Source organism: Chiloscyllium plagiosum, unplaced genomic scaffold (genome assembly GCF_037043375.1).
Source record: "Chiloscyllium plagiosum isolate Xiang-an unplaced genomic scaffold, Cpla_swu_hap1 HiC_scaffold_6, whole genome shotgun sequence".
NCBI classification, from domain to species: Eukaryota; Metazoa; Chordata; class Chondrichthyes; order Orectolobiformes; family Hemiscylliidae; genus Chiloscyllium; species Chiloscyllium plagiosum.
In genome coordinates, this window is record NW_028270144.1 from 59,860,566 (window position 1) to 59,879,753 (window position 19,188).

Here is a 19,188-nt window from a genome sequence, read left to right on the forward strand (position 1 = left end):
TAGGTAAATAAGTGTTTTTGTTATACTTTTTCCATTTTCTTTGTTAAATATCTATTTGTATAGCTAGATATTTGAATATAGATATTTGTATATCATCTTGTCTATTTCAGTGAGTTTTTTTTTTACACTTTTTACATCAGTAATAATATATTCCACTGTAATGTACAGGAACTCATTTGTAGGGTTGATGGATAATAAATGCAGGCTTTACCAGCAATGCACACTTCCAGCTCAAATGAATACTTTTAAATAAATATCATTATATTACATACTAAAATAGCCAGTAAACATACAAATCAGTTCAATGATACAAATAGCTTCGTGGGCTGGTGGAGTAAGTGGTGCTCAAGATTTGAATGAGTAAAATATATATGGATGTTAAGGATCTTGTGCAAATTCACTAGAAAACACTGCATACTGGCATTCTGTAACTGCGAGGATTAGTTAGCTCATTTGGATGGATAGCTGATTTGAGATGCAGAGTGACAGCAATAGCTTGGGTTCAATTCCTGTACTGGCACAGGTCACCTTGAAGGTCCTGCCTTCTCAACTTCACCAGTCACCTGTGGTATGGTGATCTGTAGCTTAAAATCTCCACAGCTGTCTCGTTTGAATGAGTGAGCAGCCCTATGCAACTGGCAGATTCACATTATATGTAACTGTACTGATGTTTTGCATTCTTTCTTGACTGATGAAATTGTGCTCCTGGTATGCAATTAATCATTTTATAGAGGAACCTTGATTATCTGAAATCGAGACAGGCCGTATTTCATTCAGATAATTGATTATTCGGTTAATTGATTCAATGCCCTTCCTCTGAAGCTCAGTTTCCTTTCTCCTCCCTCTGCCGGCCGTACTCCCTCTGTGTCTCGGGGTTTGTTTCTGAGTAGAGACACACTTGTGTGTAAGGGACCTGCAGCATTGACTGACACACACACACACACACACACTCCGTGCAATGGGAGTGCCACAGCGAGCCTTTGCTCAGTCTGCCCCCCGGTCAGGACATTAGGCAGCAGCACACTGCACGCGACCCCCCGTCTGACCCCAGATCCGTCCAGCCCTGCCCCTGTTCAACCCACCAACCCAGTCCACAAACACCCCACCACCCCTGCCAGCTCGACTGGACACCAGCAGTAAGACTGCACCTGTCTTTTGCGGGGTGGGGAGGGGGCGGCTTCTCCAGATCGGACATGCGCGCACAACCTTTTAAGTTCCACCTTTGCCCAGTGTTGGAAAGATTATTTGGAGAAAGGGGGGGTTTAGAGTACACCCCTGTGTAGAACTCCAGGGAAAGTGTGGGGGGAGAGAGAGAGAGGGAGGGTAGGCAGTCAGTCATTTGGAGACAGTGCCTGGGTGCCCATTGATGTTTTCGGCAGTATTTCAGTAAGCCGAGTTCGTTTTTAATCATTGTAAAGAAAAAGGCGCGATCAGTGTTGGAAACACCTCTGATGTAATGTTTCAGTCGGGTCCTCGAGATCGCCTTCGGATAATCCGATATTCGTATAATTGATATTCGGTTAATCGAGGTTCCTCAGTAAATGTTTTTGTTTAATTTTTTTTCTCCAGGATGAAATACTGGAGCTGCTGTAAGAGAAAAACTTCTGATTTCAGTTCTTTCATGGCCCAACGGGGCTGTACACAAGGCAAGCATATGTGGACCAAAGCAACTGCTGTAAGTCTAACAGTTTTTTTCTTCTTGGTGTCACTTGGAAACATTTCTTTATCCAGCACTATAAATCGCTTTATCTATAAAAGTAAAATATATAAAGATCTTCTCACTATTACAGTGTGAGACTCATGAGGATGGCAAGGGCACAGAATGTACTCTGGCTGAGGAACATCAAAGTCCATTACAAATAGTGATTCAGTGTTGTCCCAACTGACCAGGCTGAAAGTTCTAATGGTCACAGCTATTTGACTGGGCATGCAGCAGGTGCTGAGGGAACTAACAAGACAAAAAATGTATTTGATTCCATCCTTATCTGGATTACTGTAAGAGATGCACATGTCCATAACCATACTGGTAAGCATGACCACTATACAGTCCTCGGGGAGATGAACACCAACGTCCACATTGAGGAAATAGTACTACTATTCTGCTAAATGGGATAAATTTTAAACCAATCTAGCAATTCAAGGCACGTGCACTGCACAATCAGAATCAGAAAAATTCTGTTTAACAAGGAGCAGCAGCAGGCTTTTCTAATAAAATATCAAACTGGAGAAGATATGCACAGGAGTACTCCCCTGCAAAGCAGCATAATATAGCCAAAGTTAAGTGATTTCTAGTATCGGTGGTTGAGGTCTGGGTTCTGCCACATATAATGCTGCTACTCACTGAAGAATCTGCAACCAGAAATGCCACGTAGGTGGTCCGTGTCAATGGTACAGTGCGGTTCTGTTGTTTACTGGAACATTAGAGGCGGAGGCTGAGACTTAGACTTAGAGGTTTATAAAATCATGACTGGCTTGGATAGGATGAATAGCCAAGGTCTTTTTCCTAGGGTGGGGTGTCCAAAACTAGAGGGCATAGATTGAAGGTGAGAGGGGAAAGATTTTAAAGAGGACCTGAGGGGTAACTTTCACTCAGAGTGGTGCATGTACAGCATGACCTGCCTGAGAAAAATGGAGGCAGGTACAACTACAAAATTTAAAAGGCATCTGATTGTGTGTGTGTTTTAGGAAGATTTTTGAGGGATATGGGCTAGGTGCTAGGTCAGATTGAGATATATGGTCAGCACAGTCAAGTTGATCAAAGGGTCTGTTTCTGTGCTTGACTCTGACTCAATGAAATGTCAAACAGCTAAAGGCTAGCTTATCTTATTTCAGTGTTAGAAACTGTTAGAATCAATCCTGAGAGATCTCTAGGACTCACTTAAAAAAGGTATTGGCTAGTCAAATGTAGTCAATATGGCTTTAAGGGATGTTCATGCCTTACAAATTTAAATTCTTTTGAAGTGACAAGCAGTATTGATGAGGCTGATACAATGACTGTTGTCTACATGGATTTCAGTAAGGCATTTGACAAGGTTCCTCCTGACAGATACCCAAGAAAGTAAAGGCTCATGAAATACAAGGTGGTGTGTTGGAATTAAATCCAAAGTTGGCTTAGTAACATGAAATGAAGGGTAATGATCAATGTCTGCCTGTGCAAATGGAAAGCTATTTCAAGTGATGTCCTGTGGGGCTTGGTGTTGGGACTGCCGCTGTTTGTTTTATACATTAACAATTTGGACTTGAACATAATTGGAAAATTTGAAGATGACGCAAAAATTAATAATGTAATGGAAAGAGAGAGGATAGGTGTAAGCTCCAAACTGATATACAGATGAATTAGTGGAGTGGGCAGGAAAATGACAGCTGGATTCAGCTCTGGTAAGTGTGAGGTAATGCATTTAGGTAGGTCAAACAGTAAAAGTGAATACACAATAAACAGGAATATACTTAGAGGGGTAGATGAAGTGAGAGATCTTGGCATACAAGTTGCTCAGGTCCCTACTGGTAGAAGTACAGGTAAATAAAGTTGTAAAGAAGGCACATGGAATGCTCTTGTTCATCGGCAGTGGTATAGAATATAAAAATAGAAATATAATGATGAAACTGTGTATAAGACACTGGTGAGGCCACAACTGGGTATTATGTGCAGTCTGGTGACCACATTACAGGAAGTATATAAAAATGCTCTGGAGAGAGTGCAGAGAAGATTTACTAGAATGCTACCAGAGCTGGAGAATTGTAGCTATGAGGAGAGGTTGGGATTATTTTCTTGAAATAGGGAAGGCTGAGGGGGAAACATGATTGACATATAAAATCATGAGGGATAGACGAGATAGGAGGAACCTATTTTCCGGAGATATCAAAAACCAGTGGTCATGGATTCAAACTAAGTGACGGATGAATTAGATGGGACATGAGTCATAGAGATGTACAAGTACAGTCCAATTTATCCGTGCCGACCTGATATCCTAAATTTATCTAGTCCCATTTGTCAGCACTTAGCCCATATCCCTCTAAACCCTTCCTCCTCATGTACTCATCCAAATGTCTTTTAAATGTTCTAATTGTACCAGCCTCCACCACTTTCCCTGGCAGCTCATTCCATACACACACCACCTTTTGCAAGAGAAAGTTGCCCCTTAGGTCCCTTTTAAATTTTTCCCCTCTCACCTTTATATCCTCTAGTTCTGGACTACCCCAGTCCAGGGATTCTCAATGTCTATTTACTCTATCCATGACCTTCATGATTTTATAAATATGTATAAGGTCACCCCCCTCAGCATTTAACGCTCCAGGGAAAACAACCCCAACCTATTCAACCTCTCCCTATAGCTCAAGCCCTCCAACCCTGGCAACATCCATGTAAACTTTTTCTGAACCCTTTCAAGTTTCACAACATCCTTCCTATACCAGAAAGACCAGAATTGCATGCAATATTTCAAAGGTGGCCTAACCAATATCCTGTCTACATGCATGACCTCCCAACTCCTTTACCTGGACACCCCGTGCTGGCCTCCTACCTGCCCTCGACCTCTTTATTGCAAACTGCCGCCGCGATATTAACCGCTACCTGAACTCCCACACCCCTCCCACCCACTCCAACCTCTCACCCTCGGAACGCACAGCCCTCCACTCCCTCCGTTCCAACCCCAACCTCACCATCAAACCAGCTGACAAGGGAGGCGCAGTAGTAGTTTGGCGCACCGACCTCTACACCGCTGAGGCCAAACGCCAGCTCGCAGATACCTCCTCCTACTGCCCCCTTGACCATGACCCCACCCCCCACCACCAAACCATCATCTCCCAGACCGTCCATAACCTCATCACCTCAGGGGACCTCCCATCCACCGCCTCCAACCTCATAGTACCACAACCCCGCACCGCCCGCTTCTACCTCCTGCCCAAAATCCACAAACCTGACTGCCCCGGACGACCCATCGTCTCAGCCTGCTCCTGCCCCACCGAACTCATCTCCTCCTACCTCGACACGGTCCTGTCCCCATTAGTCCAAGAACTCCCCACCTACGTCCGTGACACCACCCACGCCCTCCACCTCCTCCAGGATTTCCGCTTCCCCGGTCCCCAACGCCTCATCTTCACCATGGACATCCAGTCCCTGTACACCTCCATCCCCCATCACGAAGGACTCAAAGCACTCCGCTTCTTCCTTTCCCGCCGTACCACCCAGTACCCTTCCACCGACACCCTCCTTCGACTGACTGAACTGGTCCTCACCCTGAACAACTTTTCTTTCCAATCCTCCCACTTTCTCCAAACAAAAGGAGTAGCCATGGGCACCCGCATGGGCCCCAGCTATGCCTGCCTCTTCGTAGGGTATGTGGAACAATCCATCTTCCGCAACTACACTGGCCCCACCCCCCATCTTTTCCTCCGCTACATTGATGACTGTATCGGCGCTACCTCGTGCTCCCACGAGGAGGTTGAACAGTTCATCCACTACACTAACACCTTCCACCCTGACCTCAAATTCACCTGGACAGTCTCGGACTCCTCCCTCCCCTTCCTAGACCTTTCTGTTTCTATCTCAGACGACCGAATCAACACGGACATCTACTACAAACCGACCGACTCCCACAGCTACCTGGACTACACCTCCTCCCACCCCGCCCCCTGTAAAAACGCCATCCCATTCTCCCAATTCCTTCGTCTCCGCCGCATCTGCTCCCAGGAGGACCAGTTCAAAATACGCACAACACAGACGGCCTCCTTCTTCAAGGACCGCAATTTCCCCCCCGACGTGATCGACGATGCCCTCCACCGCATCTCCTCCACTTCCCGCTCCTCCGCCCTTGAGCCCCGCCCCTCCAACCGCCACCAGGAAAGAACCCCACTGGTCCTCACCTACCACCCCACCAATCTCCATGTACAGCGCATCATCCGCCGTCACTTCCGCCACCTCCAAACGGACCCCACCACCAAGGATATATTTCCCTCCCCTCCTCTATCAGCTTTCCGTAGAGACCACTCCCTCCGCGACTCCCTTGTCAGATCCATACCCCCCACCAACCCAACCTCCACTCCCGGCACCTTCCCTTGCAACCGCAGGAGGTGCAACACTTGCGCCCACACCTCCCCCCTCACTTCTCTCCAAGGCCCCAAAGGAAACTTCCATATCCGCCACAGATTCACCTGCACCTCCACCCACATTATCTACTGCAGCCGGTGTGGCCTCCTCTATATTGGGGAGACAGGCCGCCTACTTGCGGAGCGATTCAGAGAGCACCTCTGGGCCACCCGGACGAACCAACCCAATCACCCTGTAGCACAGCATTTCAACTCCCCCTCCCACTCCACCGAGGATATGCAGGTCATTGGACTCATCCACCGCCAAACCACAACAACGCGACGGTCGGAGGAGGAGCGTCTTATCTTCCGACTGGGAACCCTCCAACCACAGGGGATGAACTTGGACTTCACCAGTTTCTTCATCCCCCCTCCCCCCACCTTGTCTCAGCCGAATCCCTCCAGCCCGGCACCGCCTTCCTGACCTGCAGTCGTCTTCTTGACCTCTCCGCCTCCACCCTACTCCGACCTATCACCCTCACCTTGACCTCTTTCCACCTATCACATTTCCAACGCCCCTCCTCCAAGTCCCTCCTCCCTACCTTTTATCTTCTCCTGCTGAACACTCTCTGCTCATTCCTGAAGAAGGGCATGTGCCCGAAACGTCGAATCTTCTGTTCCCTAGATGCTGCCTGACCTGCTGTGCTGTTCCAGCAATAAAGTTTCAGCTCCTTTACTCAATGTCTAATTAGTAAAAGGAAAATGCAGAGGGTGATGGATGTCTGGAATTTTCTGCCTGAGTACAGCTGGAGGCAGAGACCCATAACTCTCTTAAATAAAGTACCTAAATCTGCACCTTTAAAGTGGTATAAGCTGCAGGGCTATGGGCCATGTGCAGGAAGATAGGTTAACAAAGGGCATCTAGGTGTCTTTGGGTCAGCATGGACAAGATGGGCTGCAAGGCTCCTTTCTGTGCAGTATCATTTCTATGGTTCTATCACAGCCCTAACATTACAGGTACCAGTCTCAATTCTCTCCACTCCATGTAATATCATGAAATGGCTGAAGGCACTGGATGCTACAAAGGCTATGGGTCCTGATAACGTACCAGCAATAGTACTGAAGACTTGCACTTGAGAAATAGTCACACCCTAGCCAAGTTGTTCTAGTATATTTTCCACACTGGTATCAACCCAACAATGTAAAAATTGTCTGGGATACCCTATCCACAAAAAGCAAAACCAAATCCAACCCAACCAATTACAATCCCATCAGCAAAGTGATGGGAAGGTGCCATCAGCAGTGCTGTCAGACAACACTTGCTTGACAATTACTACTAACTGACATTCGGCTTGTTCTTTGTCAGGACATCCAGCTTCTGACCTTGTTACAGCCTTTATCGAAACGAAAGAACTGAAATCCTGAGAAGAAATAAGAGTGACTGCGCTTTACATCAAGTCAATGTTTGACTGAGTATGAACTCAAAGATCCTGAGCAAAATTAAAGTCACTGAGGATCAGAAAAATCTTTCCATTGGTTAGATTCTTATCTAGCACAAAACAAGATGGCTGTGGTTGTTGCAGATCTGATTAGATTAGATTACTTACAGTGTGGAAACGGGCCCTTCGGCCCAACAAATCCACACTGACCAGCCGAAGCATAACCCACCCATTCCCCTAAATTTACCCCTTTACCTAACACTATGGGCAATTTAGCATGGCCAATTCACCTGACCTGCACATCTTTGGACTGTGGGAGGAAACCGGAGCACCCGGAGGAAACCCACGCAGACACGGGGAGAACGTGCAAACTCCACACAGTCAGTCGCCTGAGTCGGGAATTGAACCCGGGTCTCTGGCGCTGTGAGGCAGCAGTGCTAACCACTGTGCCACCGTGCCGCCCACTAACGCTATGACCTATAAGTACAAGAGGACCAAATTCATGGGAACATGGTCACGTTCAAAAGTTTTCTTCAAGTTACAGGGCTCACCATTCCTTCTCTGTGGCTTAGTCAAAACCAAGAACTCGATTCAGCACTCTTAACAGTACTGTGGGTGTATACACCCGCCTCACTCCCTCCCAGCCATAGGTCAAGAAGACTGCTCACCAGCATCTAAAGTGCAGTTAGGGATGGGCAACAAATGATGGTCTTGCCAATGACCCCACACCCCAGAAAAGAATACTGGAAAAATTCATGTTAGCAATTGAGGACTGATGCGAAGGCACTCAGCTCCAGGAAACTAGACTACTGGCTAGGTATACTGGATATCCATCCAATAGCATTGTTCCTAGTTTTAGATGCCATTGAACTGCCCTGTCATGTCCTGTATTGTTCTTTTAATAGTGCATGTGACATAGAACAAATTTGAGTCCCTATTGATGACATTACTTCACAGAGCTGGTGGGTGCTTGACTAGTAGGCATGAAACAACTTAGAAAACTGGCATTTTAAAAAAAAAAAGCAGATAACAACTCAACACAAAATACAAGGGTTCTTCTGATTTTTTTGAACTGTTGGTTATTTTAAATCAGGGTCTTGTGGTCAACATCAAGTAGCCTTTACTTTAGACTGATGAGAAGACAGTCTTCATTGGTAAACAGGAGATTTCTCTAACAATACAGAGTTTTAAACAGTTTATGAACTGTTATATTTCTGTTGCAGCATCACTGTGCCGCCTCAGATTAAGGAATACTGAAATTTAGGGCAACCACCATCATGTCATCTAATTAAGAAATGGATGAGGCCATTATCACAATTGAATGGCCCAGACAACCTTCATTCACCCTTGGCACTGAAAGAGATTAAACATCTTTTACATAAATGATCAGATGGACAGCCAGAGGTGCCTCACCTTGGTGGAATATATTTTCACTTGTAGAAATAACATCAGCACTGTGTCTGTCTAGAACTGATTTGTAGGATCAAAATGGGTACAATGCACCAATTATTCAACGGAACATCAGGAGATATGCTTGTAATATTATTTAGTGGAAAAAAAATGAGTAATTCACACTTCTGCAATAAAGTTGCTTTGTTTCTTGTGCACTTAAGCTTTGCATCCAAGAATCATTTTAATCCCATAATTGTTGTTTGACTCAAAAGCCCCACTTCGGGACGTTAATACAGAGTTAGCAGATTCATTAGATGGCTTCTATTCTTGCAGGCCACTAACATTGTACCGTGCAGACATGATTGGCACCAAACTGGGGGACAAGTCATAATTACCATTTATGCCAAAAACTCCGACCCAGAGCTGAGTTACGTTGAAGCAAACAGCTCAGTGGTAAGTATAACTCTGTAGCTTGTACAAAATATAACAGTATCCAAGATTTTTTTGGTGAAGTACAATAGTGCAAAGATTGCAATTTTAAATAGCTAGGTGAACCCCAAATTAATTGTTTTTTTTAAAAAATAAATCAAATTTATAAATGAATGGGAGGCGTCTTTGATGTTGGCTGCCTTTCCGCGGCAATGAGAAATGTTGATGGAGTCAGTGGATTGAAGTTTTTTCACAGTGGAAATAATCATTATAAGATTTTTTCACGGGTATTTATCAGCCCATGGACCACTTGCATTCTCCCTCTGATCCATCCTGTGAGGTTTTGCAGCAGAAACATGAAGTGATTAACTTAGTGCATCCAGGGACAGCCAAATGCATCAATAGAACTGTAAAGGGGTAAAGCACATCAGTTTTCCTTTCCATTCCCTTCCATTTCTGGGCTTTGTTTCTGTGCAGCAGCATAGCTGAAACTAGGGATGTAGAGAATGGAGAAATCAAAGCTGCATTCTGTAGGAAAACAATGCTCCAATATTTATAGCGATAAATAAGCTGAGAAAGGACCAGTTTGCAAATGTAAACAGCATAAGTGCTTGAATTATGAAGCCCCTCTTTCTGGTAAGTTTTCTACAATTAAGAGTCAGATATTGAACTATATTGGCAAACCACCAAGATGCCCAAATTAGGTTATTTTTCAAAAATGAAGTATTTAGACTTGAGTTCAGATTTTTTTTTGGCTGATAGAGCTGTTAACCATTAAACTGGGTGAAGTGAAGTGATTTGTTACCTTAGTTGGCTGGATGCCGTAGGTTTAATTCCTGCAATATGTAGTCTCACCTCAACTTTGCCTGCCGCCTGATACATGGTGCCCTTCACCAGTCAGCTCTTTATAATGAGAGAGCAGCACTGTGGTAAGGTAGAACTATGGCAACTTTGCCTTCACTATTAGATAGAGGAAGTTTGCAAGTAATCATTAAATATTGAACTTTTGGTCTTATATCAGCATGACAGAGCGCAGAGCTGTTCAGTTAGTCCTGTTTCCTTCTACTTTCCCCATAGTATTGCAAGTACTCAAATGTTGTCTCTGATTTCTTTGAACTATTAACCTAATCTGTTTCCTGTAGTTACTGGCTGTTTTGTCAATTGAATCACTTATTTGCAGGCAGGTAACAGGTGTATGTTTCTGTCAATGGAGAATTTTAAGTGGGGCAGAAAAAATGTTTTGTGATCACTGATTTGAATTGAATATAGCAAGAAATTTTTCAATAAGATACTGATTCACAGTGATTTGGAATTGAAATTTTGGAGTCAAATTTCTCTTTCATCACTTCCTGTATTGGTTCAGGTTCCTTTTATAAATGTGTTACCAGTTGATACTTCCATAGCCAGTCCTTTAATGAGTACAGTTCTTTGGATTCTAAGCCCCACCTTCAGCACACTGGAGTTATTTTCCATTAAATATAATTTCTGAATTAAAATTTTTTTGAAGGTACGTTGTACTAGTTGCTAACATATGTGCTTTGACTAGTAGATGCTGCATTTTGTTAATATAAATTCTTCAAGTCATTCGGATAAACACTGAAGTTTCACTGCCAGAGTTGTAATCACAGAAGCAGAAAGCATCATGCATTATCACTGACCGACCTTTTTTGTGTGTATTCCAAAGTATTTTAATACTGCAAATTAATTCTACTTCTTCTAAAAAAAAAATTACAGCTGCATATCCACATTTTATTTGAAAGGGAAAAGGAATTTGAACACACAGTGAACTTGTGGGGTGTAAGTATAGATTCTACGATATGATTTTCAGCTACTATTTAGTGAATGCACTAATTTTGACTATCACAAATGCCTATTTTCTGTCAATTAGCAGGATATTAACTCATTTCTTTTTTATAAAGGAAAAGTTTCCTTAGAATTGGGATGGCAGTGCACTCGGTTGTGATTCTCTGTTTAAACAAAAATAGAACTTGTCTCATTTATGAATGAAAAATTTATAGTTTTCCTAATTCCATGTTAATACCTTCTTTGCTTTTTACCTTTAGATTTGTTCATGGGGTAGGGGCATTGCTGGCTCAACTAGCATTTATTACCAGAGAGTAATTACAAGTCAACCACGTTACTTTTAATCTGAGGCCATATGTGGCTAGATTAGAAAAAGATAGCAGATTTCTTACTCTAAAGTATATTATTGAACTAATGTGAACTTAATGGCGATTAATAATGGTATTTAAAGAAGCTTGTTATTTCACCATTTTTATTGGATTCACAGTTCACAATCTGCCAAGTTAGGATTCAAACTCATGTTCCCATAACATTAGCCTCGGTTCTGGATTACCAGATCTGAAAAATGTGTTGCTGGAAAAGCGCAGCAGGTCAGGCAGCATCCAAGGAGCAGGAGAATTGACGTTTCGGGCATAAGCCCTTCTTCAGGAATCACCAGCCCACTGACTGCTACAATTATCCTATCACCTCCCCACTGCTTACAGTTCTCCAGTTTAGTTTAAGTACTTGGAGAATGTAAATTTTATTCTAGTAAAAATCTATGTTAAATGGATGATCTCTGTTTCCCACATTTCTGCTTGGGTGGTATTTCCATTTGTCCTGAAGCTCTTGATTTGAATTACAATTTTTAGCCCTGCTGCAATGTAATGCAGAAGCTGGCCTGCATAATCTCACCTAGGATATTAACCTGAGGAGTTCCTGAAGTGATGGCCTGGAACTAAGATAGTGGACTGCAACAATCACAACCATATTCTTTTGTGCATGATATGATTTCAGTTGGAGAAGAATTTTCCCTCTGTTAGCCATTGGTCAGTTGCTAGGGCTCATTAATGCCACTCCCCACCAAATGCTGCCTTGATGTCAAGAACAGTTATTCTTGCCTCACTTCTAGAGTTTACCTCTTCATTCATATTCAGTATTTTTCCTGGAATGTTGCCAGGCCTTAGTTTTTGCAATATCTGATCTCTTCAACCATTTTTTGAGATCAGTTGGAGCGAATTGAATTGGCTGAAGATTGATATCTATGATACTGGAGACATGAGGCTGGGATTAATCCACTTGGTATTTCTGGCTGAAGGTCGAGGCAAGGACTTCAGTCTTTGTTTTTGTGCCAGCAACACAGCTGAGGATAGTTGTGGAGTTTCTTCCTCCCATTATTTGTTCAGGACCATTCAAAACTGGTAGGACTTGCAAAGCTTTGTTTGTTGGTTGTGGAATTGCTTGGCTTTCTCAATATTGCATGTTACTTATGCTCTTTAACATACAAGTAGTAACATGTTGTAGCTTCACTGCATTTAATAATGCCTTGGCATTTTTTGCTACAGTAGTCATTGATGATAGATAAATACAATTTCTTGCTACTCCTGACCAACAGATCCCCACTGATGCTCAGCTTTGAGCTGTTAAGAGTTAAGTAAACTCTGAAGCTGCCCATATTCTTATCTACATAAAGTCACACACACTCCCAATCAACACCTCTAGTTTAAAATGATCATTATAATATTTACACATTGTCCATCATGTTGTATGGCACAATTGCTGTACTAAATAGGACAGATTTCAAACAGATCTAGCAATTCAAGATAGAGCATCCATGAGGCGCTGTGTGCCATCAGCAGCAGAATTGTACTCCAACATATATAAAAGCAAATTACTGCGGATGCTGGAATCTGAAACCAAAAGAGAAAATGCTGGAAAATCTCAGCAGGTCTGGCAGCATCTGTAAGGAGAGAAAAGAGCTTATGTTTATAACTGACCCTTTGACAAAGGTGAAAAATGTGTTGCTGGAAAAGCGCAGCAGGTCAGGCAGCATTCAAGGAGCAGGAGAATGGACGTTTCGGGCATAAGCCCTTCTTCAGGAATGCCCGAAACGTCGATTCTCCTGCTCCTTGAATGCTGCCTGACCTGCTGCGCTTTTCCAGCAACACATTTTTCAGCTCTGATCTCCAACATCTGCAGTCCTCACTTTCTCCTTTGACAAAGGGTCAGTTAGACTTGAAATGTCAGCTCTTTTCCTCTCCTTACCGATGCTGCCAGACCTGCTGAGATTGTCCAGCATTTTCTCTTTTGGTTACAATCTGCAACATGGCCCAGTATATCCCCCAACTCAATCAATCATTGTCTTTAAGACAGGGGATCAACCCTGATTCAGTGGAGAATACAGGAAGGCATGCCAGGAGCAGCATCAGGCATACCTGCAAATGAGATACCAAACAGGACTACTTTCATGCCAAACAGCATAAACAGCAAGTGATAGAGCGAAACTCCCACAACCAGATCAAAGCTCTGCAGTCCTGCCCAATCTAGTCATCAATGGTAGTGGACAAATAAACAACTCACTGGTGAAGGAGGCTACACAAGTATCTCCATCTTCAATGATGGAAGAGTCCAACACTTAGCTAAAGATAAGGCTGATGCATCCCAGGGGATGATACATCTTAACCTCCTCCACTGCTTCCCAATATTCCAGGTACCAGTCTCCAAGCAATTTGATTCACTCCACATGTCATGAAGAAATGGTTGGAGGTACTGGATATTGCAAAGTCTACTGGCCCCAACAACATTCTAGCAGTAGTACCTAAGACGAATGCTCCAGATCTTGTCACTCCCCTAGCCAGTGCAATTGTTTCAGTACGATTACAACACTGGCATCTACCACCCCAATCTACTTTTGATCATTAGTAAATTGCTGGAAGGTGTCATCAACAATGCTATCAAGCAGCATCTGCTCAGTGATGCCCAGTTTAGGAAACATTTTATAGAGTCAGAGATGTACAGCATGGAAACAGACCCTTTGGTCCAACCTGCCCATGCCAACCAGATATCCCAACCCAATCTGGTCCCACCTGCCAGTACCCAGCCCATATCCCTCCAAACCCTTCCTATTCCTATACCAATCCAGATGCCTTTTAAAATGTTGCAATTGTACCAGCCTCCACCACTTCCTCTGGCAGCTCATTCCACATACATACCACCCTCTGCAAGAAAAAGTTGCCCATTAGGACTCTCATGTCTTTCCCCTCTTACCCTAAACCTATGCCCTCTAGTTCAGTACTTCCTCCACCCCTGGGAAAAGACTTTGCCTATTTGCCCTATCCATGCCCCTCATGATTTTATAAACCACTGTAAGGTCACCCCTCAGCCTCCAATGCTCCAGGGAAAAACAGCCCCAGCCTGTTCAGCATCTCTCCATAGTTCAAATCCTCCAACCCTGGCAACATTCTTGTAAATCCTTTCTGAACCTTTAAGTTTCACAACATCTTTCCAGTAGGAAGGAGACCAGAATTGCATGCAATATTCCAACAGTGACCGAACCAATGTCCTGTACAGCAGCAACATGACCTCCCAACTCTTTTAGATTAGATTAGATTACTTACAGTGTGGAAGCAGGCCCTTCCGCCCAACAAGTCCACACCGACCCGCCGAAGCGCAACCCACCCAGACCCATTCCCCTAAATTTACCTCTTCACCTAACACTACGGGCAATTTAGCATGGCCAATTCACCTAACCTGCACATTTTTGAATTGTGGGAGGAAATCGGAGCACCCGGAGGAAACCCACGCAGACACGGGGAGAATGTGCAAACTCCACACAGAGTCGCCAGAGGTGGGAGGTCTCTGGCGCTGTGAGGCAACAGTGCAAACCACTGTGCCACCGTGCCGCCCCCAACTCTTGTACTCAATACTCTGACCAATAAAGGAAAGCATACCAAACGCCTCCTTCACTATCCTAACTACCTGCGACTCCACTTTCAAGGAGCTATGAACCTGCACTTCAAGGTCTCTTTGTTCAGCAACACTCCCTAGGACCTTACCATTAAGTGTATAAGTCCTGCTAAGATTTGCTTTCCCAAAATGCAGCACCTTGCATTTATCTGAATTAAACTCCATTTGCCATTTCCCAGCCCATTAGCCCATCTGATCAAGATCCTGTTGTAATCTGAGGTAACCTTCTTTGCTGTCCTGTACACCTCCAATTTTGGTGTCATCTGCAAACTTACTAACTATACCTTTTATGCTCACATCCAAGCCATTTATATAAATGATAAAAAGCAGTGAACCTAGCACCAATCTTTGTGGCAATCCACTGGTCACAGTCCTCCACCACCACCCTCTGTCTTCTATCTTTGAGCAAGTTCTGTATCCAAATGGCTAGTTCTCCCTGTATTCCACAAGATCTAACCTTGCTAACCAGTCTTCCATGGGGAACCTTGTCAGATGCCTTTACTGAAGTCTAAATAGATCACATTCACGGCTCTGCCCTCTTTGTTACTTTAGAAAACTCAATCAAGTTTGAGAGACATTATTTTCCATACACAAAGCCATGTTGACTATCCCTAATCAGTCCTTGCCTTTCCAAATACATGTCCATCCTCTCCCTCTGGATTCCTTCCATCGACTAGCCTACCACTGATGTCTGGCTCACTGTCTATAGTTGTCTGGCTTGTCCTTACAATCTTTCTTAAACAGTGGCACCATGTTAGCCAATCTCCAGTCTTCCGGCACCTCATCTGTGACCATCAGTGATACAAATATCTCAGTAAGAGGCCCAGCAATCACTTTCCTAGCTTTCCACAGTGTTCTAGGGTACACCTGATCAGGTCTTGAGAATTTATCCACTTTTACATGTTTCAAGACATCCTGCACTTCTTCCTCTGTAATATGGACATTTTTAAGATGTCACCATCTGTTTCCCTACATTTTATATCTTTAATGTCCTTTTCCACAGTAAAGACTGTGGTATCTTCCCCCATCTCCTGCGGCTCCGCACAAAGGCCGCCTTACTGAACTTTGAGGAGCCCTATTCTCTCCCCATTTACCCTTTTGTCCTTAATGTATTTGTAAAAACCCTTTGGATTCTCCTTAACTCTGTTTGCCGACGCTATCTCATGTCCCTTTTTTGCCTTTCTGATTTCTCTCTTAAGTATACTCCTACTACCTTTATACTCTAAGGACTCTAAGTACTCTTCACTCGATCTATCCTGTCTATACCTGACATATGCATCCTTTTTCTTAACCAAACCCTCAATTTCTTTAGTCATCTAGCATTCTCTACACCTACCAGCCTTTTCTTTCACCCTAACAGGAATATACTTTCTCTGGACTCTCTCTCATTTCTGAAGGCTTCCATTTTCCAACCATTCTTTTACCTGTGAACAACTGCCCCTAGTCAGCTCTTGAAAGCTCTTGCCTCATACTGTCAAAATTGACCAATCATAGAGATATACAGCACGGAAACAGACCCTTTGGTCCAACTCGTCCATGCCGCCCAGATATCCTAACCTAATCTAGTCCCATTTGCCAAATCTGGCCCGTATCCCTCTAAACCCTTCCTATTCATTTACCCATCCAGTGCCTTTTAAATGCTGTAATTGTATCAGCTTCCACAACTTCCTCTCGCTGCTCATTTCATACATGCATCACGCTCTCTGAAAAAGTTACGCCTCAAGTCCCTTTTATATCTTACCCCTCTCACCCTGAACCTATGCCCTCTAGTTCTGGACTCTCCCAACCCGGGGAAAAGACCTCGTCTCTTTACCTTATCCATGCCTCTCATGATTTTATAAACATCTAAGGTAACCCCTCAGCCTCTGACGTTCCAGGGAAAACAGCCCCATCCTATTCAACCTCTCTCTAACTCAAATCGTCCAACATCCTTGTAAATCTTTTCTAAATCCTTTCAAGTTTCACAACATCCTTCTGATATGAAGACCAGAACTGCACGCAATATTCCAAAAGCGGCCTAACCAATCTACACTCTGATATATCATAGTCTTGTCCAATAAAGACAATTTCATCACCATCCCTCAACATTCACTGACTTCCCTACTATCAACATCTTTGAGTTACCGTTAATCAGAAACTCAAATAAACTTATTACAATAAACATAATGGCTACAAGAGCAGGTCAGAGGCAAGGAATGTTGCAACAAGTAATTCACATCCTGACTCCCCAGAGCCTGTCCATCATCTACAAGACACAAGGCAAGAGCATGATGGAATACTTCCTACTTGCCGGATAGGATGCAGCTCCAACAACATTGAAGAAGCTGGACACCATTCAGGACAAAGATTCCTGCTTGAATTGGCACCACATCAACAAGCATTCACTCTCTTCTTCACCAATGCTCAATAACAGCAGTACGTACTATCAGACGCACTGTAGAAATTCACCAGAGATCTTAAGACAGCTTTGAAATCCATGATCACTTTTATCTGGAAGTTCTCCCTAGTTTAGGAAAGATGCTGTTAAACTTGAAAGGGTTCAGAAAAGATTTATAAGGATGTTGATGGGATTGAAGAATTTGAGCTATAAAGCAAGGCTGAATAGGCTGGGGCTTTTTCCCTGGATTGCCAAAGGCTGAGGGGTGACCTTATTAGAAGTTTATGAAGTCATGAGGAGCATGGATTGAGTGAAAAGTTAGGTCATTTCCCCAGGATAGGGGAGAACAGAACTAAAGGGCATAGGTTTAAGGTGAGAAGGGGCAAAAATTTAAAATGGACCTGAAGGGCAACCTTTTTTTGCAGAGGGTGGTGCATGTATAGAATGAGCTGTCACTCGAAGTGGTAGAGGCAGATAAAATTTTATCATTTATAGGGCAGCTGGATGGCAACATGAACAGGAAGGGTTTAGAGGGATATAGGCCAGATGCTGGCAAATGGGGCTGGATCAGTTTAGGATATTTGGTAGACATGGACAAGTTGGACCAAAGGGTCTGTTTCCATGCTGTATATCTCTGACTCTAAATTCTGACAGGAGCAGCAAATACGCGGAAATGTCACCACCAACAGATTCCCCTACACCCGTCACCATCCTGACTTGGAAATACATTGTGTCAACCTACAGCATGTAGACTGCAGTCGTTCAAGAAGGCAGCTCACTCTCACCTCAAGGGCAAATAGGAAAGGACAATAAAATGATGGTCAGCTATTGATATCCACATCCTGAGAGAGAATAAAAGATTTATATCCGTTCATGGAAATACCCTTCTGTAAACTCTAGAATTTCTACCTAAAGCTTCGACCTTCCTTCTGCACAAACCTTCCTTAAAACATACATCTGATCACTCTTTTAGGCACTCTTCCAATATATTTTACACTGGCTCAGTGAGAATTTTTAGACTGCCATTTTTCTGTGAACTGCTTTGTGCGTTTTCAAACATTAAGCGCAAGATGAGAATTGCAATTTGTTTTCAATTCAACAGAATTAAATTCTGTATTTGCCACCAGTCAGATTTGCTTCCTTTTTCCTTTCCAACAAACTCTGATTTTGGTTTATTTAGTGCTGAGTAATATTGAAATTAATAATTCACACATTTTGTTGCAGACTCAACATATTGTTTGTTATGCTTGTTTAAAAACCTGTGATTTTTTTTAAATTAGAAAAGAAAGTGAAGTAAATTGTTTAAAAATCTCTCCTTCCTAAAGATCATCGATGTTAGTAAAAGTCAAATGAGTATGACACCTGCCAAAATTGAGATTGCTATGAAGAAAGCTGAACCAATATTATGGACTCGGCTTGAACTACCTCCACCACAGCCTGAGAAAAACGAGCCTGCACCAGATTCAAATGATGAAGATGATTGAAAGAAGCTGGGACCAATTTAGGAAAAAGTGGGTGGAAGTAGATAGCAGCATTTACTGTTGAAATTGAATTAATTGTGTAATTCTACAGTCTGTATTCCCATTTTGCATACAATTTTCATAGAATAAATGTTTTGCAAAGCTGAGATATTTATGAACTACACCTTGTCTTTAGCTGTATAGATTTGTTCATGTATTGTATGATCTGTAATATCCAGTACATGTATTAAAATCAGAAAGCAATGCAGCATCCTTACAATTTGATTGAACTTAAATAAAGATCATTTATCTATTAGAA

The 19,188-nt window shown here is 43.1% G+C and overlaps 1 protein-coding gene across 1 annotated transcript in view; it reads left to right on the forward strand.

Moving 5' to 3' along the window:
* The window catches only part of LOC122550582 (cysteine and histidine-rich domain-containing protein 1-like), a 45,176-nt gene extending 25,988 nt beyond the window's left edge, over window positions 1-19,188 (forward strand). The window contains exons 8-11 of the mRNA XM_043691539.2: window positions 1,570-1,675; window positions 9,189-9,308; window positions 11,019-11,081; window positions 18,735-19,188. Coding sequence (XP_043547474.1) covers window positions 1,570-1,675; window positions 9,189-9,308; window positions 11,019-11,081; window positions 18,735-18,893 — 448 coding nt within the window. The 3' untranslated portion in view covers window positions 18,894-19,188. The remainder of the gene's footprint in view (window positions 1-1,569; window positions 1,676-9,188; window positions 9,309-11,018; window positions 11,082-18,734) is intronic.